The sequence below is a fragment of the Arvicanthis niloticus genome, chromosome 6 (genome assembly GCF_011762505.2).
Source record: "Arvicanthis niloticus isolate mArvNil1 chromosome 6, mArvNil1.pat.X, whole genome shotgun sequence".
In the NCBI taxonomy this organism is placed as follows: Eukaryota; Metazoa; Chordata; class Mammalia; order Rodentia; family Muridae; genus Arvicanthis; species Arvicanthis niloticus.
This window is the reverse complement of record NC_047663.1, coordinates 86,452,836-86,479,655: the sequence shown is the minus strand read 5'-3', so window position 1 is coordinate 86,479,655 and position 26,820 is coordinate 86,452,836. Positions and strand designations below refer to the sequence as shown.

The window sequence follows — 26,820 nt, the reverse complement described above, 5'->3', positions numbered from 1 at the left end:
CCACGGCTGTTTAGCATATTCACTCAAGGGGTCTGAAGCCAGCGCCACTTTTTCTTGCCCCGGGAACCTAGCCCGTAGGGAGCCACCCGGCCTCCTTCTTAAAGTCTTTCTTAGGAGCCCGTCATTCGCGGCGGCCTTGTTGGCAGACGCAAGGAGGAGCCTTTTCTTGAATGGAGGACGAAGCTGTCATAGAGTGCACCCCTGTCCAGCCAGGTCTCAGGCCCTCAAAGTGTTTCAGAGCCTCCGGAGGAATCCACCTATCCACAGGGCTCGAGAGAGCGGCCATGAGCATCCGGGACTGTGCCTGACTGCTCTGCCAGCTTTTAAAGCCAACCTGAGACTTTTACTCCTCGTGAGGATTTGACTTCTCAAAATCAGGGGAGTCTGGAGCAGCACAAACCTGTCTAGTGAGGAGCCTTTCCATCTACGACTTCTGCTGGATAGGGACACAGCTTGGTTCAGACCTCATAGGCAGCACAGGGCTCCGGAGTCCAGACAGTTAAGGGGCCAGAGTGAGGTTCTCCGGTCCCTTGCCGGCTCTGCCTGTCAGCTCCCCACTAGCAGACCTGGAACCAAGACTGTTTACAGATATGAGGGTGGAAGGCGGGAAGGGGGAAAGTGCTCAAAGATTCTGCTTAGCTTAGCTACATATTTTTCTTTTCCCTTTCTGCTTCCTCTCCGTATCAACGAGGATCGTACCAAAGGGGTTTAATAATTCTCTCATTACCCGGCAGCCTGTCTGACAGGACAATTTTCGTTTCATCTGAAGTGAGGATCAGGTCCAGTCACCGAGGGCTCCGTAAAGGGCAATACCAGGATACTGGCAAGCCTGTCCCTGCCCAGGTTTGAGGTGTCCACCTCGGCAGTGCCGCCAGCGTTGGAGGACGCTGCCCCTTGCCCGCCCGTTTCCCCTACAAGTAACACTGTGGTTTAGTTCGTTTTTTGTACGAAAAGTTATTTTTAAATGCCTTTATTTTGTGATAAATTTATAGACGTCTGTACTGTAAACCATGGTTGCTCTTGTTTTTCTCGAAGTCTTCGCAGACTATTTTTAACCGAGTCAGAAAACAAGGCGCAGAGGGTAGAAGTCACTCACACAGGGCCACCTACAACGAACCGAACCGGACAGCAGAACCTCGCCACCCTCGCCAGGGTTATTCTCAAGGAAAGGGGATGGATTCCACCAGGAATCTGTCAGACTGAGTCCAGACGGACAGGGCTGAGACCTTGGTCACAGAGTTCTGCTTGGAAAAGCAGGGGCGCATGGAAACCCTCACTATTGCAGAATGTGAGAGCATAGACCAAACGCTCCTCTCAGGCCTTTTAGTAGAGCCCAGACAGAGATCAGGATTTGAGGATAGGTTCCCAGGAGCCTTCTGAATGACGTGGCTTCAAAATTTTGGTCCTGCTCTGCCTGTAGGTTTCTGCGGTGGGGTGGGGAGGTTGGAGTCCCACGTAGTGACTTCTAAACTGAAGAACCAAGTCCGACTGTCCCTGAGCGGGGTGCGGTCGCCATTTGCAGCAGGGACCGGCCTGCGCTTGGCCCACCTCGCACGGAGACTGCCCAGTTTGGGCTGGTCGCGACAAGGTGGCTTCCTAGCTTGCTCACGCATAGCGAAAATGGCCCGGCAAGCACGGATGGGAGGCCAGAGACACTGGATGCCCTTTTAACTCTAAGACCCTGTCCTTCGCTCAAGCGTCAGCGGGGAGGCACTTCAGACATACCCGAGACCTGGGGGTTTCGCGTTAGTGTGGCAGCACTAGGCCCCAGACTGCCTTCCTATCCTTCAGGTCACTATGCTCCGAGCAGCCCCGAGCAGAGCTGTCACTGCTGGGTGAGAATGTCCAGGTATCCCGACTGCACCAGCCAGAGCTAACCTCGGAACTTCTCTGGGCCTCTGTGTTTCCATGGGCAAAATGGGGAGGACACCCACACCTCGAGGGAATGAACGTCTTGGTAAAGCCTAATCTGACCAAACTCAGCCGAGCAGCCTTCTCTCTTGGAGATGCGGCTGGCTGACCAGGAGTTTTCTTTGCTACCTTTGTAGAGCTCTGATGTGCCAGGTGGCCTTGTGTCCCTCAGTCCCATACCTAGCTCTTGGCTGCGTCCTTGAAGGTTTTGTCCCTTGGTTGTAGCTTTTTCCAGGTGGGCACTAGGTACAGCTTCTTAACCCTGTGCTACCCAGTGGTTTGGCCAGTGAGGCAGCCTCAGATCTGTAAAATGGGTGCAACACCGAAGGCCAGTGACAGGGTTTAAGAGGCCTTGTTCCTTCAGCTCAGCCTCTAAGCTTGCTAACCGTGGTTGTGTCCCCAACCTAACCCTTCCAGTGTGAGGACTGAAAGTAGTGTCCTCTAGTGACGATCACTCCCTCAGCTTCTAATTCTGCTTCTCAGTTCATCCAATGACAGCAGAAAAGAAGGTTTAGAGACTTGGTGTGTCACGAGTGGAAGATGCAACCCAAACTCTCTGCTCAGCAATTGCTCCCACTTGCTGGGGGCGTCCACCCTGCTCTGGGTGAGATGGGTAGGAGATGGTCAACGCCCGGGCCCACACTCGTGGGATCCGGCTTAGTCTTCTGATTCAGACAGATTACTGGCATCTAATTCAGCAGTGTTTGGTTTAGCCAAGTGGCTCAGAGGCTGGGAACTGGCTAAGGCACCGACTGAGGGAACCCCAGTCCCCCAACCTAACTCCAGCTGGACAACGACCAGCTTCGGACTTCTTAACCAGACCCCCTTTGTGCAAGACGAAAAGCCTGCAAGGAAGAAAACGACAAAGTGTGTGTGCCCCCAGAGACTCAAGAATCAAGGTTGACCCTGTCAAAGCAATACAAATAATTTAGAAAAACAAAAATGGTAGACCTTATTACGACGCAATAGAGGAAATCCTGGAGGAACCAGAAAGCAACGCCAGCCCTGAGGGATGAACTGCTTGCCGGAGCAAAGAAGAGTCTCTCTCCCTGCTGGAAGGGCCAACCTTTCCCACCGGCTGACCACACTCTCCAGGCTTTTCAACAAAGTGAATAAAAGCCTTTTAAGAAAACGTCCTGGGAAGAGACCAAAGACGGAGTCATCCTAGTTGTCTGTTCAATTCCCAGAGGCGCAGATTTCCGGGTTAGAAGGGCTTAGGAGTGCAAGCGAGGGCAGGAGTGGGGAATAGCAGAGTTTCTTAGCCGAGCCCTACCACCTCCAGCCTCGTAAGGACTGTCAGCTTCTCAGCCCGCTTCTAACGAAGACTCCCAAGTGACACAGCCCGAAGGGTGGCGCTTGGCTCGGAGAGACATTGGGATGGGTGGGGCTACTGAGGTAGGACAGTGCCCCCAAAATGACTATCAGGGAGCGGAGTCTGGAGGAGAAATCAAGGGGGGAAATAAAGAACAGAAAAAAAAAAGAAGGGAGAAAGACTGAAAATGGAGGCGAAGAGATTCTGAGAAGGGAGAGGAACGAACAAACAAAAAAACCACCACCAACAACAAAAACGGACGAGAGAGAACGGTGAAAAGGGAACAAAGTAGAATCGGGAGGAAGAGTGGCCTCGAAAAAGAAACTGGGCTTAGAGAAATTAAAGGCAACAGGGAACAAATTGTAAAGGGAAAGGCACAAAGCCGGAAAGGAAAGAAACCACAACAGCAAACAGCGTCCGCGGAGCGCGAGGAACAAACGGAGCGAACGGGCAATATGGTAGAAATAGAATAGAGAACCCAGAAGATAGAAAAAAAAGTTTTAAAAAGATCACAAGAGTGATAAAGGGGATTGGAACCTAGGGACAAGGGTGCATGTTTGTTGTGGTTGGAAGGGGTTCTTTGCTCTTTGCAATCTAGAAACTTCCAAAGTTCAGGAAATCCGAGAGGAGGACAACGCCACGCCGGCTACCACACTCAGACTTAGGGTTCTGGAGTTGGGCACTCTCGGCCCCTCCTGTCAAGTGATGCAAAAAAAAAAAAAAAATCCCTGTGACGTCGTATAACGTCATGCTCAACCTAGGAGCTTGCGTAAACCCCAGGCATTTGAATGCCCGGACTATGTCCTAGCCCTGTGCTCGCAGGGCGCCCAGATCTCTCAGAGCTGGGTCTATGATTGGCACTGGGCCTCTGGAAAGAGTCAAAAGCTGGGTGTGAGAAGGTCCAGCATTTCCTCTCCGGCTGCAAAAACGTTCCCCTCTACTCGGTCACCCACCTACTAGGTGACTTTGTTCTGGGACCGACTCAGAACCGGCTCAGATCAGAACATTCCCTTTCCAGCAGCGCGCGGCTGCGGTCCACTCCTTATCCCATCGGCAACCGGTTTCTGCCGGTCGGCTGGAACTGACCTGCACCGCACGTCCTCCGTGGGGGCCCCGGGACGGGGTTCGGGCTGGGGCGAAACCAGTGCAGCTCGCAGACCTGGACGCGCCCGCGCACACCGCCGCTCGTTAGCGATAGCCAGAGGGGTGGGGCGCAAGGGCCGGGGTCGCTGAGCGTTCGAGGAAAGAAACGAAATAAAAGCGGCATTAAGTGAAATAGCTAACTTTTTATTAAATAAAACGACTTAAATAAAAGGAACGGAAAAGGAGAGGCGTGCACCCAGCCTAAACGCAGGGTGCCCCCGGCCCCGGACGCTTCCCCCCCTGTCGCCGGGTCGGCTGCCCCTCCTCTAGCGGCCCCGCAGGGGAAGCAGGTGGCCGGTTTCTAAAGAAAAAAGCCAAAACTTTTATTATTTACACGTTTGGGCAAAAGTACAAAGTATAATACAGGCGCCCAGCCCGGGGGTGCGGGCGCGGGGCGGAGTAACGTAAGGCGCTTCTTTGTCAGGCCCGGGCCTGGGGCGGGACGGGGCGCGGGGCGGGGGGCTCGGATTGTGCAGCCGCGAGGACCTGGGCCCAGCCCCTCTCCGCGGCCGGCGCTGTGCGGCGCGCCCCAAGACCCACGGGAGTCGGGCCGCCCTACCCCTCTCGGCCCAGCTTCCCTCCCCAGCCCGGCTGGGGGACCCGGGCGCCCCGCCTGGTGGGGGCGGCGATCCGTAGCTACGGTGCACGCCGGTGTCTCACACCAGAGAGGTGACAGCGGGGACCTTGGAACTGTCCTCCTCCCAGGGCTGCAGATTCTGCAGAGCAAAGAGCGACGAGTTGTGCAGACAGAGCGGGTCGGGCTGGATGGAGTCGTTGAGGCTCTTCTGGAAGGCGTCGTGTTGCAGCTGCAGCATGAGCCGGCTCGCCTGCTGCCGCTCCGCCTCCCGCTCTTCCGCCGTCTGCCGCCTGCACCCGGGGAGGGAGAGGGACAGCACCGTCACGCACTGGGCTTTGCTAGGCCACCAGCGGGCCCCAGCCCTCCCGGGAACAGGGCCTCCCGGCCCCTCGAGGCGCGGAGCCGCCTTCGGCCCGCACACACTTGCCCCGAGGTCCGCGGGGCGGGAGGGCGGGTGGGACCGCTGGGTTTTGTTTGTGCACCCCGGGGGCGCTGGGAAGGCACTCTGCCCGCCCGTCCACCTGCACACCCGGATTTTGTAGCCTCGCCAACAATAAATCTTGTGTGTGTGTGTGTGTGTGTGTGTGTGTGTGTGTGTGTGTTTGTTACCCTCTGCGGGATAAGAGCGGCAGGGCAATGTATAACTGACTCGGCCCTGCGGCCAATGGGGTCACTTGGGCCCGCGGGTGAACTGCCCGGCTGTGCACCACCAGCTAGGTGACACCGGACGGGGTCACTCTGATAAGAATTCTACCGGGCACTGTCTCAAAGCGCTCTCTAGAACATAGAGCTTCGTCGTTTACGGGTTGGATGGAAGCAAAGATAGTATTTTTTAAAAAACAAAACAAAACACAGAGTTGGAGAGAGGATCCTAAAACAGCCCTGGCCATCAATCCGAAACACGAGTGGGTGGGCTGGAACGGGAGAGGGAGGAGAACGTGGGAGGCCCGGGGGTGTATGTGTGGTGGTGGGCAGGTGGGAGGAACCCAAACGAGCAAAGGAGGCGAAACAAAACACTGGCGAGATGGGCCTGAAAATGGAGACGCCGAGGCGTGGGAGAGATTGCGAGAGGAATACAGGTCGGTGGGAAGGAAGGACAACAAATCTGGAAAACAGGGGCGATGCATGGTCCAGGGGGCGCGGGCAGGGGCTAGCACAAGAGAGGGCATGATGTTAGGCTGCGGCGCAGGGCGGGGCAGGTGAAGGGCAGGTGCGTGGTGGGCCGGGCCGGGCCGCTCTCACCGCCACTTGGTCCTCCGATTTTGGAACCAGGTCTTGACCTGCGCGTCCGTCATTTTGAGGGACTTTGCGAGCGCCGCCCTCTCGGCCGAGGCCAGGTACTTTTGGCGATGGAAGCGCTTTTCCAGCTCACAGATCTGCACCCGGGAAAAGGACGTGCGCGGCTTCTTACGCTTGGGCGGCGTCCGGTTCTGGTAGGGGTGGCCAATGCGCCGGGTCACGGTGAAGGGCGTGAGTGCGGCCGCCGCTGCAGAGACACAGGAGGCCCCTTGAAGCCCAGCCCCATCACTGTTCGGGCCGCACGTGGAGCCCCGTGGGACACAGGGCTCCGCTATCTCGCTCGTCCCACGAGTCCCCTCCCCCCCCCCCGCAGCTCCAAGCCAGACAGGGACGCCCCTCCTTCCCCGGGGCGCTGGTTTCTTTTTCCCCCAGACCCGTAACTCCCCGATTTACCTCCCCCACCCCCCATAGCCGCCCCGAGCCCTGGACGCCGAGGCCTCCGCCATGCCTGGGCCTCTGGAATCGATCCTGGGAGTGGGGTGCACAGGGCACGGCGTCCCTGGCCCCCCCGGAGAACCGAGGCCTGGCTCCTGGTGGCCCTCTCTGCTCACCTGTGAAACGGTCCTTTACAAAGCGGCGACTGCTCTCCATCCAGGGGAAATTGAGGCCGCCCAGGCTGGAGACCGTGGGCACGGAGGGCATGGCGGGCAGCGCGCTAGGCAGAGGCGGCGGCACGGCCCCAGGGAGCGGCCTGTGCGCTGGCACCCGGATCACGCCGGCGGGGGCCAGGCTTAGGTTGACACTGTAAGATCCCGCGTCCTCGAAGGGCGCGCCGAGGCCCGCAAAGGAGGCGGGCAGAGACGGGTACGCGGCGCCCGGACGGCTCCCGGGGGGCCCTCCCAGGTAGCTGGCGCCGTCGGGCCCCCGCGGGGCGGGCGCGCTGTCCTGGTCCGGGCTGTTGAGGATTTGGTCGATGCCGAAGCTGATGGGCTCGTGCGGGTGTGGGGTCTGCGCGCTGGCGGGCGCCTCCATCCTGGGCGGGCGGAAGGGCTGGGCTGGGCTGGGCGGGGAGGCGGCTGGGTCCCCGTTACGGCGCGGCCATGGAGCGCCCGGCGCCTCCAGTCGCACTGAAACTTTGCCAAGAGTGCGCGGGCCCGACAGGCTCTGTGTCATCTTTCTTGAACCGAACCTGGAGTTTCCGCTGCTAATTCCTCTCCCGCCGCAGCCATTGGCTGCGATCAACAAGCCTCTCTTCTCTCATTGGCTCTCGGCTTTCAATAAAGGCCTAATTCATGGAAATAGGAGCTTAGGGACTGTTCCAAGGTGACATCATTTTAACAAACGAACAATAGGTCAAATTTATTAGCCGGGATAATGGGCGGCGGATATTAGCGCCCGAACCGCAGCTTCTCAAACCCGAAATCTAACGAAGCTGCAATTAGCAGACGCTCCCCGCTCCGGGCCCTGCCGCTTCCCGCCGCCGCACCCGCCCGTAGGCGCTGCTCGGGAAATGGCCCTTTTGCCGCGGGGGTTTTCGTTGTCTTCTAAATATTTTCATCTGCGCAACCCCCAAACAAAATGAATCTTCAGTTACAGCACAGCTGCAACCCAAGAACGGTCCTACGAAATCTGCGGAAGCCTATCGGCCGCTCGTCCTCCGCCGAAGCAACGAAAGCGTAGCATCGTGGGGTGCAAGCTTGGCGCTGTCCACGCGTGGAGCAAGGGGAGCACCGGAGCTTTCTCCACGCGACCTAGGACACCGACCCGCGTGGGGAGAATTTGTCCCCGCCCCGGCTTCCAACGAGGAGTCGCGGCCACTTTGGAGATGCTCCCTGGCCCCAGACAGGAGGACTGAGCGGTGATTTGCAGGTGCCCACGCGTACGGGCCCGGCTGGACTAGGCACCCGAGGTCAACTGGTGGGGAGCTGGGATCTGGCCCCTTGAAATTCGTTGCGGGATAGATGGGGCTGTGGTCGCTGGTTTGGGGACCCCTTTGAGGTTCGGCAGGTTTGGGGACCTCAGTCGCTAGTGGCACAGGAGGGGGCGGTTCCCATCTAGAGCAGATGGAGAAATTTCCTTTGGAAATTTGAGCGCCGAGCTCCTACCCGCAGCGGTTCAGTCCAGGCGCTGACCACCCTAGGATCTGCTGTCTCCGGGACTGTCCACACCAGTCTGGTAGCACCGTGGCCAGCACCACATGGGGAGTGATCATCTTTCTCTCCACCTGGGTGAGACCCAGAGTCATTTTCTAGCGGCGGATTGTAAAGTCGTTAGCTATAGACTCTGAGCGCTACACTCCCGGCAGGGCCTCTTCCTCTGGCTCCCTGAATATGAAAGTCCCAAGCGATGTCTGTGCTGTTGATCAGAAGTTGTGTGTAGATTTGGGCGGGCCACTTTATAGCTGAGTAAGTTTGAGACTCCATCATTTTAGACTTTGGGCTTTCATTTGTAAAATGGAGTAAAGCGTGCACTGTGTATTTGTGCACTGTGAGAGAGACATTGAGAGAGCTTAGAGCATAGAGCCCCGCACTTAGTAGGTATAGCACATCGCTCGGTTCCCTTCCCACCCTCAAGCCCAGCGTGATAGATGGTGTAGTGTGTTATGGTACGTGTTCATTTTGTTGGTAGTTTTTTATTTGCAGAGATATCTTGGACAGGTGTATTTCTTCACCAACGGGGCCAGAGCACAGGAAGGAGGCAGCAAGCGTTTGTTTGATTCCTTAGTCTCGTTGCTCTCAACAATCCAGATGACTCAGGCTTTGTAGCTCCTCCAGGCTCTAGTGGGCAGTTAGGTCACCTGCCAGTTGTGTGACATTGGGCAGCTTGCTGGCTTGTGCTGGCTCTGGGGTTGGGGGTCGAGGCCTCTCTCTTCCAATGTAGGTGCTGCTTTTGGCTCCCTTTGGCCCCCTCCAGCCTCCTTTGCTTTATTTGTAAAACAGAGAGGGTTCTAGCCAACCCCAGAGTGGCCACGGGAGCAAAATAAGAGGAGCCGGGGGAGCGCCCATAAGAAATTTCACTCCAATCCACACTCTGGATTATAAAACATCACCTTTTAGTTCAGAGGTGACTCTCTCGTCCTTGAGAATTCTGTGTGGCAGGGGTGGGCACTAGGTACCCGCTCACCCAGTGAGGAGAAGGCTTTCCCTGAGGGGAGTGATCTTCAGACTTGAGGGTGCTTTGCTTCATTTACTTTCCTGCCCGTCCAGAGCCTTTGGTTCCAGGCCTGGTCACTTCAGGGGACTGGTAAAATGCCCAACAGGCTGAAGCACAAAGGTCCATGGTACGAGATGACCAGGACATGAAAATACACCTGTCCAAGTGGGGGGCAGGGCCAGTAGTACTTTCAAGGCATTAGGAACAGCTCAGTTTAGTCAGACTCAGAAGCCTTGCGCATCCTTGTGCCTCAGTTTCTTTGTGTAGCAGAGAAACGGTATAGCAGAGAAACAGTCTGGAGCTGGTCCAGTGGGAAGCACTAGTCTGGGGCCCAGCACCAGTGAGGACTTTCTCTGCTTCACCACTTAGGAGCTTCAAGTCCATTCTTCCTTGGACAAAGAAGGGTATTTAGGCAGGGGTGGGGGAGGAAGTAAATCAGGAGGTGGGGGTGTGGGGAGAGTTCCTGATCTTGGTCAGTGGATTAGGTGTCCTAGGACCAGCAATGCCAACAGCATTTGGCGCTTATTGTTTTTCTAATGCCACTTCTTGGCATTCTTGGGTGGCGGGTTTAGGGGGAAGTCCCTCTGTGTTGGGGGTTCTGTGTGGGGTTGAACAGCCTGCTAACAAGGCTGGTGGAAACCAGTGGCTAGACTCCTGTCTATGTCTCAGTGTTCGGATGTACTAGGAAATAAACACGTGTGGATTGGTTGTTGGTACTGACACCGCTTCTCACTCTCTCTTACATGTTTGTGCGTGTTGTAGATAATGCTTGCCAAAGTCTCTTTTATTGGTCTTGAAAACTGCCCTTGATGGGATCTAGTTCAGTTTACAGCCCTTGCTTAACAAGGGGGAGGCCCTGGGCTCGAGCTCTAGAACTGGGGGGAAAGTAGGCTTCATTTTATTATCCTCTTTTATTGTGAGCTCAGGGCAGCCCTCAAATGCTCATTCATCCTCAGTTTCTCAAGGGCTAGGATTACGGGAATGTGCCACTATCGCCAGGCTCATTATCCTATTTTTGCTTTTTTGGTTTTATTTATTTTTGATACAGGGTCTTATGTAGTCCATGCTGGCCTCAAACTATCAAGGTAGCTGAAAAAGACCTTGAACTTCTGATCTCCCATCTCTGCCTCTTATAACACTGAGGTTACAGGCATGCACCACGATGCCCAGCTTATGGGGGGGGGGGGGGGGGGCTGGTTATTGAACCCAGGGCTTTATGAGTGCTAGGATGGCACTCACTCTATCAACTGAGTGAGCTACATGCACGCTCCTTGTCTGTTTTGTTGTTGTTGCTTTGAGACATCTTTTCCATGATATTTTGTTTTGCTTTTACTTTTTACAAATTCGTTTCTTTTGTTGTTGTTGTGGCGGTGGTGAAAGTTTTGATTTTCTCAAAATTCCTTCTTTTCTTCTTTAAGTAGTTGTACTCAAGGCAGGAATGTCTCCTTTGAGCCTGGTTTTGCTGAATGTTTTGATATGTATTAGGTGTTCTGGAAACTGTGAAGTGGTTGCTCTTTTGTACCTGCTATTAACTCAACATCAAGGTGGGAGAGAGGCCACATGCATGGAGGAGAATGGTTAGAAAAAAGCAGATTCTAAGAGCTAGGGAACTGGGCTCAGGACTCTTGGGGATCTAGAGACTTCCAGGCTGCAGGAATCTTTTCCTGGTCCCCCAGAAATGAAGCTAGGAGAAAGGGTAGTCTTGCTGGGAGTCCTATAGGAGAAGTGGGGCTTCTGGGATGAGTGGCAGGCTGCTGGAATCTCCAAGTGGTCCAGGAATCTGGATGCAGGCAGCTCAGATTGTCGGACATTGACTTCCTATGTGATTTGGGATTCAATATTCCTGTTTTAAAAATGGTGTAGGGATTGAATCAAGGCTCCTAAGTGTATTTGGGCAAGTTATCCTATTTGAAAGCTTAAGGGGAATAGCCTGGTCTCCCTCCATAGAAGGCATAAGCACATGCTTTGGCACGTACCCCATGTTACAGGTTGCTGACCTGCCCACTACACATCCTACAGGGGATGTAGGAGACCTAGGGTCCTTCTAGCTTTCAGGATGGAAAATTACACCTGCCTCATTTTATTTAAAAAGTATCTCCTGTGCTCATACTCACATTTCCTAGATATTCAGACTCTCTCTACTTAATCCATCTCACAGGACTAAGGGACTTAGTTTCTTCATCTGACACTAGGCACAATGAAATCTGAGTCCTTATTACAGCTTCCCACAGTGGGAAGGGCTTTGGGAAGAAAGTTCCTGGGGGATCTAAAAAGGCTTAAGGCTGGCAGCTGGAAGAAGGAAAAGGCCCTGGGTGTCTGTGAGACCTCACCGTGGGGGTTGAAGCTTCAAGGCCAACTGGCTTAGGGAAGTGAGGTGCTCATTCAACACATAACACCACTGGACTGAGATGTCTAGAACTGGGCTGTCTCCTATGTGGTCCGTGAGGCCCACTCTTCCTGTACCTCACCCAAGAGGCGAGAGTTCTTGTGGTGGGCTGCGGCCTGCCTCTCCTTCTGGCCTGGGAGCTCCTTTAGGGTGCCTGAGTCTGTGTTTGGGGTCAGTGCATTAGGTTTTTGGCATGAGACCATGGCACCCACTCAGGGCACATGAGGGGATAAAGGAAAAAGAATAAGAGTTTGAGTTCAGAAGTTTGTGGACCCCATTCAGGCTTTTCTTTCCACTCATCCCATGGCTGGGACTTTTGCATCCTTTAAGATCCAGGCCAGCTCTCATCTCTCTCCCCATCCCCCAAAGCATGCCTGGCCCTGGCCCTGCCCTATCCCAGTTTCTTCTGGTCCTTGCTGGACTTTGCTGCATTTGACTTGGCGATGCAGCCCGCCAGCTCTGTGAGGGCAGAGGCTTGGTCTCATTCATTGGCTCATTGGTGGGTAAACAAAGAAGTCAGTCATTGGCTTTCAACTTTCCTGATGCTGCAACTCTCTAACGTGTGCTGACCCCCCCCCCCCCCCAATTATCTTCGCTGCTACTTCATAACTGTAATGTTGCTATTGCTATGAGTTGTAATGTAATGTTTTGGGAGATAAGCGTTTGCCAAAGGGTCACAACCCACAGGTTGAGAATCACTGGGGTAGATGAAGGGCTGCTAGGGTGCATGGGCTTATCCTGGGAGCTGAGAGTAGCAAGAGGATACAGGGTAGGAGGGAAGGGGTCTAGGCCATCCCCTGGGGGTGGGATGGGCTGGCAGCTGCTCAGAGTTGTTGGAGATGGGACTCAGTGCAGAGAGCAGGCTGTGTGGGCTGGGAGGGGTGGGGTAGTTTGTGGGCAGGCACATGCTGCAGACTTATTAGAGACCCAGAAGCACCTCACCTGTCTGTCCCTCACCCATCGGCGGCTTCTCCATCTTGTGTTGTGCTTTCCTCCCTCTTCCTGACAAATTTTCTCTGCTGAATTTGACTTTGTTTCAACCCTTTTGTTGGGCAAATTACATTAAGATGGATGTTGCAGGCACCCTTTATGGCTTATTTATCGTGATACTGTTTCTATCTCACGCTTATAAATAACTTATGTTATAGCTTTTGTTTGTGGAGATGTAACTTACATATTTTATTACGCTTTCTGTAAACCTCAAAAAGAATCTTGTCAAGGGAAGCGCTCTTATCAGCAATCCAAACTGTGGGACGTAAAACCCGACACTAACATTATTTTTTAATATGCCAAGGAGGCAGGTTACTCTTGCTGTAGTTGGAAAGGCTCGCTTCCTCGTAAACTTGCACCTCAATAAAACATTAAAAAGTCTCAAGAACGATTTTATGAAGTACAGCAGGAGGATGAATCAATGGCAGAGCTCACAGACACAGCTCAAAGTGTCTGGGCAGACTGGCTTTTCTCCCTAAGTATTTAGTCCCATGGGTTGAGGAGCCTAAAGGGTCAGTCCCCTGTCAACCACATCATAGCCACTATAGCGGACCCAGTTTGGGATTAAGCAGAAAAACAAAATAGGTGTGTAGTTAGGAAACTAACTTTGATTCCTGGCTCAGGCAGCCAGCTGTAGGGAGAAAATGGCTCCAGGCAATGGGTTCTGCCTGAAGGCCAGAGGCTTCAAGGGTGATCACCTTAGGAAAGAGAGGTCCTTGACCCACATGGTGGTGGTGCTGAGGGGGGCTAGAATGAGGATGTGGCTGGACTGTGTGGACCACAGAGGGAATTCCCCATCACCTCTTATTTCTACTTTTAGTCTAAGTGTGGGAGGGTCTGGCTATGCAGCCTTTTCTCTTCTCTCAGCCTACTGCTGTTTTCTCATCCTCTAAGACAAGGAAAACAATACTTGACATTCTAGCTGAGAAGCAAGGCCTAGCAGGTGAATTCAGTGCATTACAGTGGATCCAGTCCTCTTGCAATGGTTTCTGATAACTGTGGTGGAACTGTGTGTGGAACACAGGGCCCTGCATATGCTCTATCAGAGCCACACCCCAGTCCTGACTGTCTCCAGGGGCTCCTTTCCCCATTCATGGTCCTCAAATGCGCCTCCTTCCAAAGTGCCAGGCTGGCTACATCTGGGTAGGGTAGTATGACAGGTCATCTGCTCTTCAATCCACTAAGATAATCTGGCCACTCATCTATATCAGCTATAAACCAGCCCAGCTTTGCCTTTTGGAAGGGACCACAATCCCAAGGTATCTGTAGGCTGCCTTGCCAGTGGAAGGGACTCCAGAACCAAGAGGGTTTTTCTGGGGTATTCAGATCATGACACACAGTGCAGGGAACATGTGCTCCTTGGTGTCCTGCTTTGCATGTTGATAGGAGAACATGGAAAAGTGAGACACATCTCAGAATACCTGCAAGCCACTTCTTGCTTGAGCATTGGCTCTGTAGCTGGCTTGACACAAAGCCCATACTGTATGCATAGGTTTGTACATTAGACTCTCTCTAGAAGGGTGAGGTGTGCAAACGCATCCATACCCTACTCCACTGATGGCTTTACTAAGTGGCGAGCCCGGTGGAACTGGCAGCACTATTTTTTCCTTATTGCTGTACCAAGGCAGACAGATATTCCTGCTATCTGATCACATGATAGTGGCACTAATTGGTTCCTTGTGCTCTCTGGCTTGCTGGGTATCCTAACATGTTATAATACTGGGATAGATTGTCTCCAGATGCCACTCTTGCATTAAATCTGCAGGTGTTTGTCCCCAAGTGCCTTTAACAATTTGGTGGGTTTGGCAGTCCCAAACTGGTTTAAGTCTTTGGTGCCATGAAGGTGATCCTTGAACACTTGGCTCCCCCACTTCTGTTTCCTCTCTGAGGAGAGGGATCACAGTGGGACTTCCTAGAAAAATCAAGATAGAAAACCTGATAGTTTAAGGAAGAAACCTATGTAGCAAAGGCCAGGTAGGCTGTGGCAGACAGCTTTGAAGGGTACTGCTTCCGATATTCCTGTATTCCAATATTCAATCTGTCGTCATGGGATCCTTCCCAGTGTGTGTGGCACAGGACTAGTGTTTTCTCTCTCTCTCTCTCTCCTCTTTTTTTTCCTTTTTTGAGACAGGGTTTCTCTGTATAGACCTGGCTGTCCTGGAACTCAATCTGTAGACCAGGTTGAACTCAGAAATCCAAGTGCCTCTGCCTCCCAAGTGCTGGGATTAAAGGCATGCGCCACCACTGCCTGGCAGGACTAGTGTTTTCATAGCAGCGGATGGAAGCCATTTAGAGCTGGGTGGCTGGAGACTATTCCTAGATCTCTGCAGTCTTTAGAGCTGTGTGGTGAGCCATGCTCCTTGGTGAGGCCTGTGCAGAGCCTACTCCTATACAAATGTTGGCTCGTGTGCTTCCTCACCTAGGCATCATATGTATTATGCAGGGGCTCTCTACCACTGACCTGCATTTCCAGGCCTGAAGCTACTAACATTTTGGAGCAATTTAGTGTTAATGACCAAGCTCCGAAAAACAGGTAGAAATGAACCTAAATATTAGTAACATTTCCACGGAGCAGCCAGGAGTCCCCTTGAGACAGATCTGGGTGAAGCTATAAGCCATCTTTGGTCCTTACCTCCCGATGTGGCAGTGTGAGGGAGGCAGTGTGGGTAAGAGCAGGGCTCCATGCTTCTTGTCACCTCTTCTAAGTTGGCCCCTACAAAATGCTCTGTAAGTCAAGCATTCAAGCCCACACCGAAGCATGAGGAGACTGGCTGACCCTGCTTCTCAAAATGCTTTCCAAGGCCAAGTCTGAAGGGGACTCTCCACCTGCTGTTAAGCTTCTAGTGATCTCAGGTTACATGGCACAGAGAAGGGAGCACACAGCATTTTCTCGTGAACATTTTAATGCAAACGATATAGTGTGTTAGACTCTAGGTATCTGAGAAACAGTGCTGGGTGGGAGAAGCAGCTTTGTGGAATGAGGGCAGCTCCAAACAACCTGCCCCTAATCGCAGAAGCCAGGCATTGTGGCTGTCAAGGCCTGTCAACCTTCACTGAGGAGGCTGTGGAAATATCACAGTGAGTTCCAGGCCAGCCTGGGCTACAAAGGGAGGCTCAGACAGCCAAAACTAAACAAGTTAAAAACTAAACAAAAACCAAAGAGAAATTCTTGTCAAGCTCTTTTGAAAGTGGATGTTTCAAAGTCCAGGATTTGTCTTTTATAGAAGAGTTCTACTTCCTAGTGGAGTGGGAGGAGTAAGGTTCGGGCTTAACTGCCTGCTAACCACACAGGCAGTCTCATGCAGACCACCGCCTCCCCTAACTCCTGCTGCACATGGAAGACAAACACTTGGAGATGAACTCAGGTGACCTGCTCTCATACGACAACCCTGTTGCAAAACTCAACTATCAAGAAAGGTTTGAAGAAACACTAGTCTGAGAAATGAGATTACAACAAGAGCCTGTGGATTTTCCCCTGCAACATCGAGGGAGGCCAACCTTTCATGTCTGATCAGACATTATGGCCGCAGTGTTTATTGTAAGCCTGAATGAGAAAGTCAGCGCAGTGAGATAGGAAACCCTCTTGACAGTGGCAATTCCAAATTAATAGCCTAGGTTTGATGGGTCACAAACTATGAGGGCCTTCATTTCCTATGTTTGGATGAAGTCATCCAACAGTGGTTGTGTATGGAAGGCAGCAGCTGACTCTTCTGGGTGGTCCAAGAGGGCAGAGCTGCTTCTAAACCCAGCTTGCCACCTTTAGCTTTTCCTCAAGTTAAATGGAACTTGTGCACCTAGAACTTCTAACCAGGTTTCCAGAGTCCATCTCTCCGCAGGCAGCAGTTGCAGAGCTAATTCTTCTAGACTGAACCACTTCAGATTTATGCCAGTGGAAAGCAAACATCGTTTGTAAGTCATCTAATTGTGTTACTGTCTCTGAACTTTATCAGATAGTGCTGAGGCAGAAAGGCCTGTGTGCAGTTCTGGGGGAGGCTTTATGGCACTCCCTCCCAGGCTCCATGTCAATGCCCACAGCCCGAGTCCCTAATGTAGCAGTCTCCAGATGTAAAAACTAAAATCAACAGGTTCAGATGGCATTTGTCTCGATCCAGGACCCAAACTGAGGTGAGGGCTGCATTGTCACCAAATCCCCCACCTTGGTCACACACCTTGGTCATGGACATGAGCCTGGGTTAACTGTTCTTTGGTTAAGTACAGTTTCTAGACCTTTCAGCAATCTGGGAGCCCAGACTGACTGGAAACATGAGCTGCTTTGAATACTGAATTTACACTGTATGTGTACTGTTATAAATCTTTATAATTAGCTCAGACTTATAAAAATGTAGGGCTTTAGCTGCTTGTTCTGAAAAATACACTCTTCTGGGCTGGCCAGCATTATAGTCTGGAACCCAGACCTTCCAGAGTCTCTTGACAAAGGCTGCACAGCCCACGCTCAGGAGCTGGGTCAGCTCATCATGTCCAGGCTGCATAGTTCAGTGTGGCCATCGCTACGCAGGGCCTCTGCCACATCTCTTCTGAAGACGGAGAGGTTCTGTGTAAACCTGTGAAAAGAGAAGCAGGCCGTATGAACCGCCAGAGGTGGGGAACCATGGGGCACAGGACCCAGGAGGGGACCCCAGCACAGGCACAGGTGAGGAGGCTCCTCAGCGCTGGGAGCTCCAGCTGCCACTGCTCTTCTGCTACTAGCACCCTCCCTCCCCCCCCAGGAATACAAGAGTCCCCACTAAATCCACTCTGTGCAGGTTAGGAATGGAGAACATCTCAAGTTCTACTATGTAAAACATGAAAAATCTTACTATGTCTCAAATACAAGACTGGATTTACACATGAGTACTTAAGCATTATAGGTCTCTCCAAAACTAGATATTGTTATCTTCAACTAGAACTGAATTTAGAGAATGAAAAACAGGGTGGTGGTAGTGGAATGTGGTAGCTCACGTCTGTATGCCAGTAGTCAGAAAGCAGTGTAGAGGGACCTTAAGTCTGAGGCTGGCTGTCACTATGTGGTGAAACCCTATAGTAGAAAAGGGTGCAAATGCAGGGTATGTTTGTGAGTGTGTGTACGCTCACGCGCATGCATGCACATGCCCTTCCTTGTACACGTGCTCAGTTTGGTAGAGTGTTTGTGTCCTATGCATGAAGCCTTTAGTTTGATTCCCAGTGTGCTACATAAGCCAGGGTTGGTGTCCAAGCCTGCAATCCAAACATTTAAGGATTGGAAGATAAAAAAATAATTAACCACTTGTCTTGCTACTTAAATGAGAGTAACTAACTTTTTACGGGAATGAAAGAGTGAATTTTATCAAGTCAGAGAGACAATGCCTGAAAATATTCTCTCAGCTGGGCACTAGTGGTACACGCCTTTAATCCCAGCACTTGGGAGTCACGTGGATCTCTGTGAGTTCAAGGCTAGCCTGGTCTACAGATCAAGTTCCAGGAGAGCAAGATCTACACAGAAAATCCCTGTCTCAAAAAGCCCAGAGGGGTGGGGGTACGGGCAGGGGATGGGTATTGAGAGAACATTTTCTCTACACAGTACTGGCACAAGGACAACAGCTAGTTCTTCTTGCTGTTCTTTCATGAAACTAAGAGGCCTGCCAGTCCTATTCACAGACCAGCTCACCAGTTCTATTTAAACACTGTACCTCGTTCCTCAGAAAATTGGGACTAGTTCTACTTGAAGACCCAGCTATACCACTTCTGGGTTTATACTCAAAAGATGCTCCACCATCCCACAAGGACACATGTTCATCTATGTTCATAGAAGCTTTATTTGTAATAGTCAGAAACTGGAAACAATCCAGATGCCCCTCAACTATAGAAAGAATACAGAAGCCAGGCAGTGGTGGCGCACACCTTTAATCCTAGCACTTGGGAGGCAGAAGCAGGCAGATTTCTGAGTTCGAGGCCAGCCTGGTCTACAGAGTGAGTTCCAGGACAGCCAAGGCTATACAGAGAAACCCTGTCTCAAAAAAACAAAAAAACAAACAAGCAAACAAAAAAGAATACAGAAAAATGTGATTCATTTATACAATGGAATACTACTCAACTATTAAAAATGAGGATATCATGAATTTTGCAGGCAAATGGATGGAACTAGAAAATTTCCTGAGTGAGGTAACCTAGACCCAAAAGGACATGCATGGTATGTACTCACTTATAAATGGATATTAGCCATAAAGTACAGGATACCCACATTCCACTCCATAGACCCAAAGAAGCTAGACAAGAAGAAAGACACAAGCAAGGATGCTTGAATCTCATTAGAAGAAGGAATAAAATAATCATAGCAGACAGAGGGAGAGAGGGAAGTTGGTGGAAGAGGGGATGAGAAGGGGGATGGGGGGGCAATGAGGATCAGGTGTGGGGAGGGATAGGAGGGATGGCCAGAAGGCTGGGAGAATGAACGGAAATCATTGGCTGGTGGGGATGGAGGGCATCTCTAGGACATGTCAGAGACTTAAGTTTGGGGAGGCTCCCAAGAGTCTATGGGGATGATTTTGGCTGAGACTCCTAGCAGTAGGGATAAGGAACCAGAAGTGGTCACCTCCTGTAACCTGCCAGAATTCCCTAGTGGAGGGACAAGGACACTGATCCATCACAAAACTTTTGACCCAAAAATTTTCCTGTCTATAAGAAATACAGGGACAAAGATGGAACAGAGACTGAGGAAATGGCCAACCAATAACTGGCCCAACTTGAGACCCATTTCATGGACAAGCACCAGTCCCTGACACTATTAATGATACTGTGTTACGCTTGCAGACAGGAGCCTAGCATAAGTGTCCTCTGAGGTTCTACCCAGCAGCTGACTGAAACAGACACAGAGACCCACATCTAAACACTGGATGGAACTCGTGGAGTCTTGTAGAAGGATTGAGGACCCAGAGGGGTTAGGAACTCTACAGGAAGACCAACAGAAACAACTAACCTGGACCTTTGGGGGATCTCAGAGACTAAACCACCAATCACAGACCATACAAGGGCAGGACCTAGGCATATGTAGCAGATGTGTAGCTCGGTCTTCATGTGGGTTCCCCACCAACTGGAGTAGGGGCTGTCCCTAAGGCTGTTGTCTTTCTGTGGAATCCATTCCTGTAACCGGGCAGCCTTGTCTGGCCTCAGTGGGAGAGGATACGCCTAGCCCTGCAGAGGCTTGATGTGCCAGGGTGGGGGGGATACCCAGAAGGGACACCCACCCTCTTAGAGGAGAGGGGGATGGGGCATAGGAGAGGGACTATATGAGGGGGGTCTGAGAGGAGAGAGGACAGCAATTGGGATTTAAATGGAATGAATGAATGAATGAATAAATAAATAAATAAATAAATAATCACATTAATGGAAAAACAAAACAAACAAAAATAAAATATCCTGCCTATCTTTTTCTTTTCTTTTTTTTTCCCCTTAGCTTCTGGCTCTGAAGGAGTCTGGCTCTGAAAGGATTACTTAAGAGTTAGATAACAGCCAAGGGAAGGTATCTGTACCCCCAGCTGACCATGCCTGACCTGAGATACACTGCCTACTGGGTGATGACAATGTGTACTTTGAACTCTACAGTGTTTGATGAAGGTGGGGGGAGTTCTCTCACTGAACAGTTTCTTCCTTATCATTGACTATTGTCTGTCTCATCCACTAGTGCGTAAGCTCCATGAGGGCAGGAACTCAGAACACACCCCAGATCACCAGTGCTGCAGTTCTATAAACTGAATGTATGTGTGTATGAATGTATGAATGAATGAATGAATAAATCGATTAATTAATTCAGGCCTAGTCTGGTTAGATCTTACTGGCCAATGGTACCAAGCACTCATGGGACAGGCAGAGGAAGGAACCAACACTTAACAGGTCCCTGGCCCAAGAACTGAGCTTTACTGCATTCTATTGTCTAAATCCCACAGTCCATTCCACTGTCAGCTCTATGTTAGCGCTGAGGAGACTCAGCAGAGAAGCTGGCTGCTTTTCTGTCACACAGATTACACAGGCAGGAACAGCAGTTCATCAGGGTCTATCTGGCCCCAAGGCCTTGTTCAAAGGCCAGGCAGGCTTTCCTCATCACCAACGACAGCGTGAGTCGCCCTTTACCCGCTCTTTCTAGTCAGGTGTTCCTCCCGTCCTTCCTGTTGAATTATAAACTGTGTAAGGGCAAAGACTGTATTGTATTAATCTCTGTATCCTGAGCAAATACTGAGTGAACTATAGTGACTGGAGCTGACCTGGGTCTAAGATCACAAGGGACAATAGGAAAGCCACACCCATCCATGAGCTGTGCTAACTGTAGCCCAATTATTTTCAACAAGCCTGGAGACCAGAGGCCCCAGAGGCACCCCAGTGGGCAATGCTCACCTGTCTCTGTTCTTGACTGTCAGGTTCTGTTCCACTCCTTCCATCAAGTTCCTGAAGCACTGGGCAAGGACTTCCTGCTTGGGGAGAGGCTGGCTGTTTATCAGACTCGCCCTCAGTTCATTGAAATACTGTTGGGAGACAGAGCAGTGTCAGGCTCAGGTCCCAACTCCAAACCTGGCAGGAAGGAAGTAGCAGGAGGCCAGGCCAGTTGGGGTCTACTTGGGCTCACTGATGCTCAGGGGTCTGCATCCAGGTCCATCCTGAACTTTCTATCCATAGAGAAAACCCAAGCCGAAGAGGTGTACGATGTACCCAGGTGTAGCATGTCAACCCCACCCCCTTGCTCCTAAGAATCCTGTGCTGTGACTGCTGTGACTGTCACTGTTTAGTCTGCCTCCACTGTGGGGAATGAACCCAGGGTCTTCTGGGGTCTCAACTCTACTTGTCATAGGAAGGCTGAGGAGGAGAACGTAACTGGAAATGCCCAGAGAGCACTCTGGGGACTGAAGGCCAGGCCAAGGGTCTCCCCTCCGGCCTCATCATCTTCCTGTGTTCCAAGTCTGCCCTCCTGGGTTCCATGGGTCCGCTCTGCTGAGGTAGGGCAGCAGAGGTGCCTGCTCAGTTCTGGGAGGTCTCGGGAGGCTCGGAGAACAGTGTCTGTCATACCTGGGCACAAACAGCTGCTCAGCCCCCCTTTTTTTCTACTGGGGTCCGTGATCTTTTATAGACACAAGCTCTGATGTGGAGCAGGGCTCCTAATCACTGGAAACAGCGGAATTTCAGCCAAAGATAACATTCTGCCAGTCATATGTTTATCTCTTCCAGCCATAGCTGCATGATATTTAATTCCCATCATGCATTAAAACAGCTCACATAAAAAAATGCACGTAATTAATATGTAGTCAGACTAATACTTAAATACTATATATCAGAGGCATTATACTTAAACCACAATGTCTTCCTGAACAAGATTGGGAATGCACAAAACTACTTATTTTCCCCTTTTATAATGATGCAGTGACTCTCACCAAATAGAAAATTATTAGTTTTTCATCCTAAGCTGTGAAATATTGCCTCCATCAGTAAAGTATAATATTGTGATGTCATAAGCTTTTTCTAAACACCGGATTTGCCCTTATTCCCTCTCAATCATTTTAAAAGAACTGCTCTCCTTTATAGAGCGTGGATTTAAATCACAGTAACACCGGGAAGATGAATGGCAGCGCTATTGAATGTGGCTAAAATTGGATCCTTCAGCACAGGTGAGTGATGAGACAGCGCTTCTCTTTTTGATATATTTTCTTCTTCTATTAGTTTCCTTCCAAGGCTGGGACTTTAGTTTGAATTTTAATGTATGCGGCTGCCTCTAATCTCACTGTCTTTTTCCCAGTACTATCTTATTGTATAGACAATTCATTCTCCTGAGCAGTAATGCACTGTTCCCACTGACTGCTGAGGGGCCAGGGTGATTTCCAAGGAGGCTTGGGAGGCATGTGAGGTGGCCAGAGCACGAGGAGGCTGGGACGCATGCTCCCTAGATGAAGGGTACCGGGTCTACCCACAATCCCTCAAGGGCTGCTGCTGTCATCAGCTGTGCTCCTGTCTGGGGTCCCCAGATATAAAGGAAGGCTGGAGGAGAGGCCAAGGGGCTGTGGCTCAGAATTGCCTGAGAATGGCAAGGCAGGTGAGGGTGACTCTGGGACACTGCCGAGCAACCCACACATACACAGTGCAGCAGGTGGGCCTCGGTGACCTCTGCTAACTCAAGATGATTTTTGAGGAAAAGTGCCTTCTAGGCTGTCAAGGCCTCAGCCGGGTAGCCTGTGGTCTTCAGGGTCTAAGGGCCTCTCTCTCTCCTCCTGTGGCCCCATCTGAAAGCACACTCACCTTCTCATTGAGCAGGATGAGGCCCAGGAGAGGCCTGGATACTGACCACTGGTTCCGACAGTCCTCAAAGACAATGGTGTTCATGAGGACAGACATCATCTAGAAGACAGAAACACAAGAAAACTGGGACCCTTGGCTTAGAGACTGCCTAAAACCCAGACTCTATGTACTCCCTCCAGCCCTCCACTTTTCTGATGACAAGAGGGATTTCCCTGGACACTTGGCTCTCACTCTGGAAGCCTAGAAGGCAAAGTGAACTCTGGGCAGACCTCATGTCCCCAAGGAATAGTCTCTACCACCAAAAGCTTGGTGAGAACCTTCTTGGTGAGCCAGGAGGTTCAGTCCCTGCTTCTCATGCTTTCTATGCTTTGCTCTGTGCTAGGTACCAGGTAAAGGCCCAACTTACTTTCCTGTCTGCTTCTCACCTCACCAACCAGTTTATGACGCTAATGGACATCTCTCTGTAGCTCATCACTGAGTAGAATAAAACGCTTCCCATTTGACTCCAGAATGGTGTGTTTCCTGCTAGCTCAGACTATTGTTTTTCAAATCATTCAGTACTAATTGCTCACTCACTGCTCCATGTTCCATGTACTCACTTACCCCCGTTCTTAATGCTTGAGGTTGTTAAGACACACACAAGAGATAATAGTACTCTTCCTCAAGCTGCCCTCCAAGCTTGCTAGGGAAGTCACGGAGAGAAAACAGTGGGGAACGGGTGTAGGAAGAGCAGCAGCGTGCAGAGGGAGAAGACCTCTAAGTTCTTCAATGCTGGTCAGGGAGTTGCCACACGACCGTAACATCTAAGTTCATCATAAGCAGACAGGAGGCCAAGACAGGGTGGGGGTGAACATGCCAGGTTCATTAATGGTAAGGAACTTGTGTGGCAGGAGACAGAATGGAAGACCATGCTGATGGAGTCTAGACTTTACCCTCAATGCAAGGTAGCTACTGATGGGCTTGTGGCCATGGTGAAGTATGTGGAATGTGCCTTGGCATCAGACATGACAGGCGGAAGTCCAGGGGTGAGGCTTCCCCAACGGTCCAGGCCAATGGCTGTGAAGTGGGCTGGTTTCTCCTGCTGCAGCCTATCTACTCCCACAGCTCTAGAGCTTGTCTCCCCAATGGAGGGCAAATGAAAGAGTGGTGGTGAGGTAAGACCCCCACAGACACCACCCCTACTAGGCTTTGATGACTTGGTTTGCTTTGAATGCTTTAGCAATCTCCCTTTCTTGCATAAGTATGAATGTGTAATGTGCATGTGCATGTGCAATTTACATGTGTAGTGTGTAAGGGTGAAGTTGGGTGTCTCCATTTCACTTACTGAGGTAGTAAATTAATTATTGCTGAACCCACAGCTTGAGGATAATGTCCATCTATGCAGTCAGCCTGCTGGCCTCTCAAGCACTGAAATCACAGGTGGGCACAGACTCACCCGGCACTTGTGCACTGTGTAGGTGCTGCCAGGGGTCTGAGCTCTGCTCTTCCATTTACACAAGTGCTTATTTACATACCCAGCCATCTCTCTGCCCCTGGCAAAAAGTTTTGGTAATCTAATTTATTCTGTGATCTTTGGCAAGTAACTGAACAGCTCTTGAGATGTCTCTTTTTATTAACTCTGAAGAGGGAAGGAAATAATCCAGCTCAAGGAAGCTTTGAGCATAGAATGAGATGGCATTTGAAAAGTGTTGCAGAGTGTGCATCCTGCAGACACAGAAGGCATATCTACACCAGCAGTGTGCATCTCTGTAGTTCAAGAGCTGCCATTTCCGTCACCACCTCAATGAGTAGGCTGGTTACAAAGGACATCTGCCAGCCTATCCACAACACAAACACTGATGTCCAGACTCTCTGGAGAGGCCAGGACTCCATGCCTGGCATGTTCAACATCCTTTGTAGATCACATGTTCCTATGAACAGTTTAGTGAGCCAGTCAAAGTCATAGAGCACAAATTAAGTTGACAAGCAAAACTAACAGATCCACGGAGACAGTCTAAAATATTATGGGTTTCACAATCTGAAGCAGAATGGATATTTTAATGGAGAAGATTAAAGTTAGAGGCACCAAATTCTTCCAGTAACTGACAAAGCATCCTGGAGTGATGTGCCAATTACTTTATACGATCCTCTCGTGTATTCATTTGTCTGAATGCATGTATTTATGTCTGTAATAAGTAAGGGGATGTTTGAATAAAATACTTTTCTAAAAATAAAGTTGGCAAAAATGGATGATTTTTTTTTCCTTTTTTACTTTTCTGGAAATATGTAAAGTACCGAGTAATCTTCTTAAATGTCATTGATGTGGCAGCTAATTTCCAGAATTATTTTTTCTAATAATCCTAGAGTAGTGGTAAAACAGCCCAAACACCCTGAGGAAGGATGCTGGCTCCAATACTAAAGCACAGTCCTCTCCCCTGTGGGCAGTGTGATGTTTAAGGGGGTGGTCTCTGAGGTCAAGGATGCCATGGGCGGACACTGAAAGGAGCCATCTTGGCTCCGCCCACATTTTGTCAGCAGGTGCCATGAGTGTGTAGTGCCGCAGTGTTTGGAGAGCTGGTATCTAGTTCTCCACTGCGTACTCACTCCCAACACAGCTGAGGGGAGGGTGGGAGGCCACTCTCAATTGGCTCTGTTGCCCCGGGCCTATGCTCCAAACCATACGCATTACTGGAGCTATCTAGCAGAGGGCTGTCTACTCAGGAAAATCATACTCTATGCTACTTCACTTGATTCCCCATTCCTCTCATTCCTGACAGAGTTTGGCTGGAGTTTTGTTCAATGAGGAGGTAGCAACAGGCATTAGATTAAGAACTGAGCCAAGCCCAGCCCCGCTAATTCTCCCACGGCGTTTGCCTTTATATCCCAGACATGAAGTAGGGACTGTGACAACTGCGGTGAGAGGGACACCTTGAGGAGGAATTTCCTATGTACAAACCAAACACCTATCCTGTCCTTGGCACAGTGTACCTTACACATAAAATTCCCATTCTGTAACTGTAGCCTCTGCTGGCTGAAGCCAGTGGAACTTCATGGCGCAGGAAAGAATACCAACTCATGGCTAGGTTAGACAGGTAAACGAGATTACTATATTCTCCTCAAAGTCCTCTAACTTCATGCTGAGTTGTAGTCCCAGAAATCAGCTCAGCAGGAGGCAGCACAGAAAGCAGCCAGTTGGTTTTGCTGGGGTTAGCATGGGTTTAAGTGACAGTGTGACAGTGCAACCATGCAAGCACATACATCTAAGCACAAAGCCACAGGTGTGTGATCCAGAAGAAGAAAGTGACAACGTGTGACCTCTGATCATGCTCTTGACAAAGGCGTGAGAAACAAGTGCAGAGCAGAGCAGAGCAGAGCAGAGCAGAGCAGAGCAGAGCAGAGCAGAGCAGAGCAGAGCAGAGCAGAGCAGAGCAGAGCAGAGCCAACACGAGCCCCTGGGCCACACAGAACAGTTACACCCTGGCGTCACGAGCCTGCTCTGCTGTTTCCGTGTGCTAGTTTACGCTGGGCACTGTGCTGCTGAGACAGTGAGTACACACTTTAAGATGAAGAGCACTATACAGGAAATTGAGCTGGGCCTTAATCTATGGCTCACACACAGAATACTTCAATGTCTTAACACAGATCCGTCACTTCAGAGGACCTTGTTTTTGAAAACAGACCAAGACCTCTAAGCCAGGAGATCCTAGGAAGGCCTGTGGCTGGGGTTTTTAGGTTACCGAGCCAGAGTCTTAGGTACTATCATCATTTGGCCTAGCAAAGCCAGGCCAAAGAAGAATGAGACGGTGACAGAGCAGCCTACCTAACAGCAGGTGGTGCCTGATGAGTTTCTCAACATCTAACAAAGTCAGCATTTATGGA

At 50.8% G+C, this 26,820-nt stretch overlaps 2 protein-coding genes across 3 annotated transcripts in view; both read right to left on the bottom strand.

Annotated features, from left to right (window-relative positions):
* Window positions 1-4,604: 4,604 nt before the first annotated feature.
* On the bottom strand, window positions 4,605-7,214 carry Tlx3 (T cell leukemia homeobox 3). Its single transcript, XM_034507003.2, has 3 exons — window positions 6,794-7,214; window positions 6,186-6,429; window positions 4,605-5,233 (listed from the first exon to the last, which is right to left on the bottom strand). The coding sequence occupies exons 1-3, from the start codon at window positions 7,212-7,214 to the stop codon at window positions 5,023-5,025; spliced, it is 876 nt and encodes a 291-aa protein (XP_034362894.1). The 3' UTR covers window positions 4,605-5,022.
* An 8,382-nt stretch (window positions 7,215-15,596) lies between these two features.
* Ranbp17 (RAN binding protein 17) overlaps window positions 15,597-26,820 on the bottom strand; it is a 277,019-nt gene continuing 265,795 nt past the window's right edge. For both annotated transcript variants that reach the window (XM_034507004.2, XM_034507005.2), the window contains 3 exons: window positions 22,963-23,061; window positions 21,076-21,203; window positions 15,597-17,273 (listed from right to left, as the gene is read on the bottom strand). In XM_034507004.2, the coding sequence (XP_034362895.1) occupies window positions 17,177-17,273; window positions 21,076-21,203; window positions 22,963-23,061 (324 nt within the window). In that variant the 3' untranslated portion in view covers window positions 15,597-17,176. The remainder of the gene's footprint in view (window positions 17,274-21,075; window positions 21,204-22,962; window positions 23,062-26,820) is intronic.

Excerpts from the sequence above, each read along its gene's own strand:
- Tlx3 (XM_034507003.2), bottom strand. The coding sequence starts at position 7,214 with ATGGAGGCGCCCGCCAGCGCGCAGACCCCACACCCGCACGAGCCCATC. Across the intron at positions 6,430-6,793 it reads TGTAAAGGACCGTTTCACAG|CGGCGGCCGCACTCACGCCC; the intron begins GTGAGCAGAGAG and ends GTGTCTCTGCAG. Across the intron at positions 5,234-6,185 it reads AATCGGAGGACCAAGTGGCG|GCGGCAGACGGCGGAAGAGC; the intron begins GTGAGAGCGGCC and ends CCCCGGGTGCAG.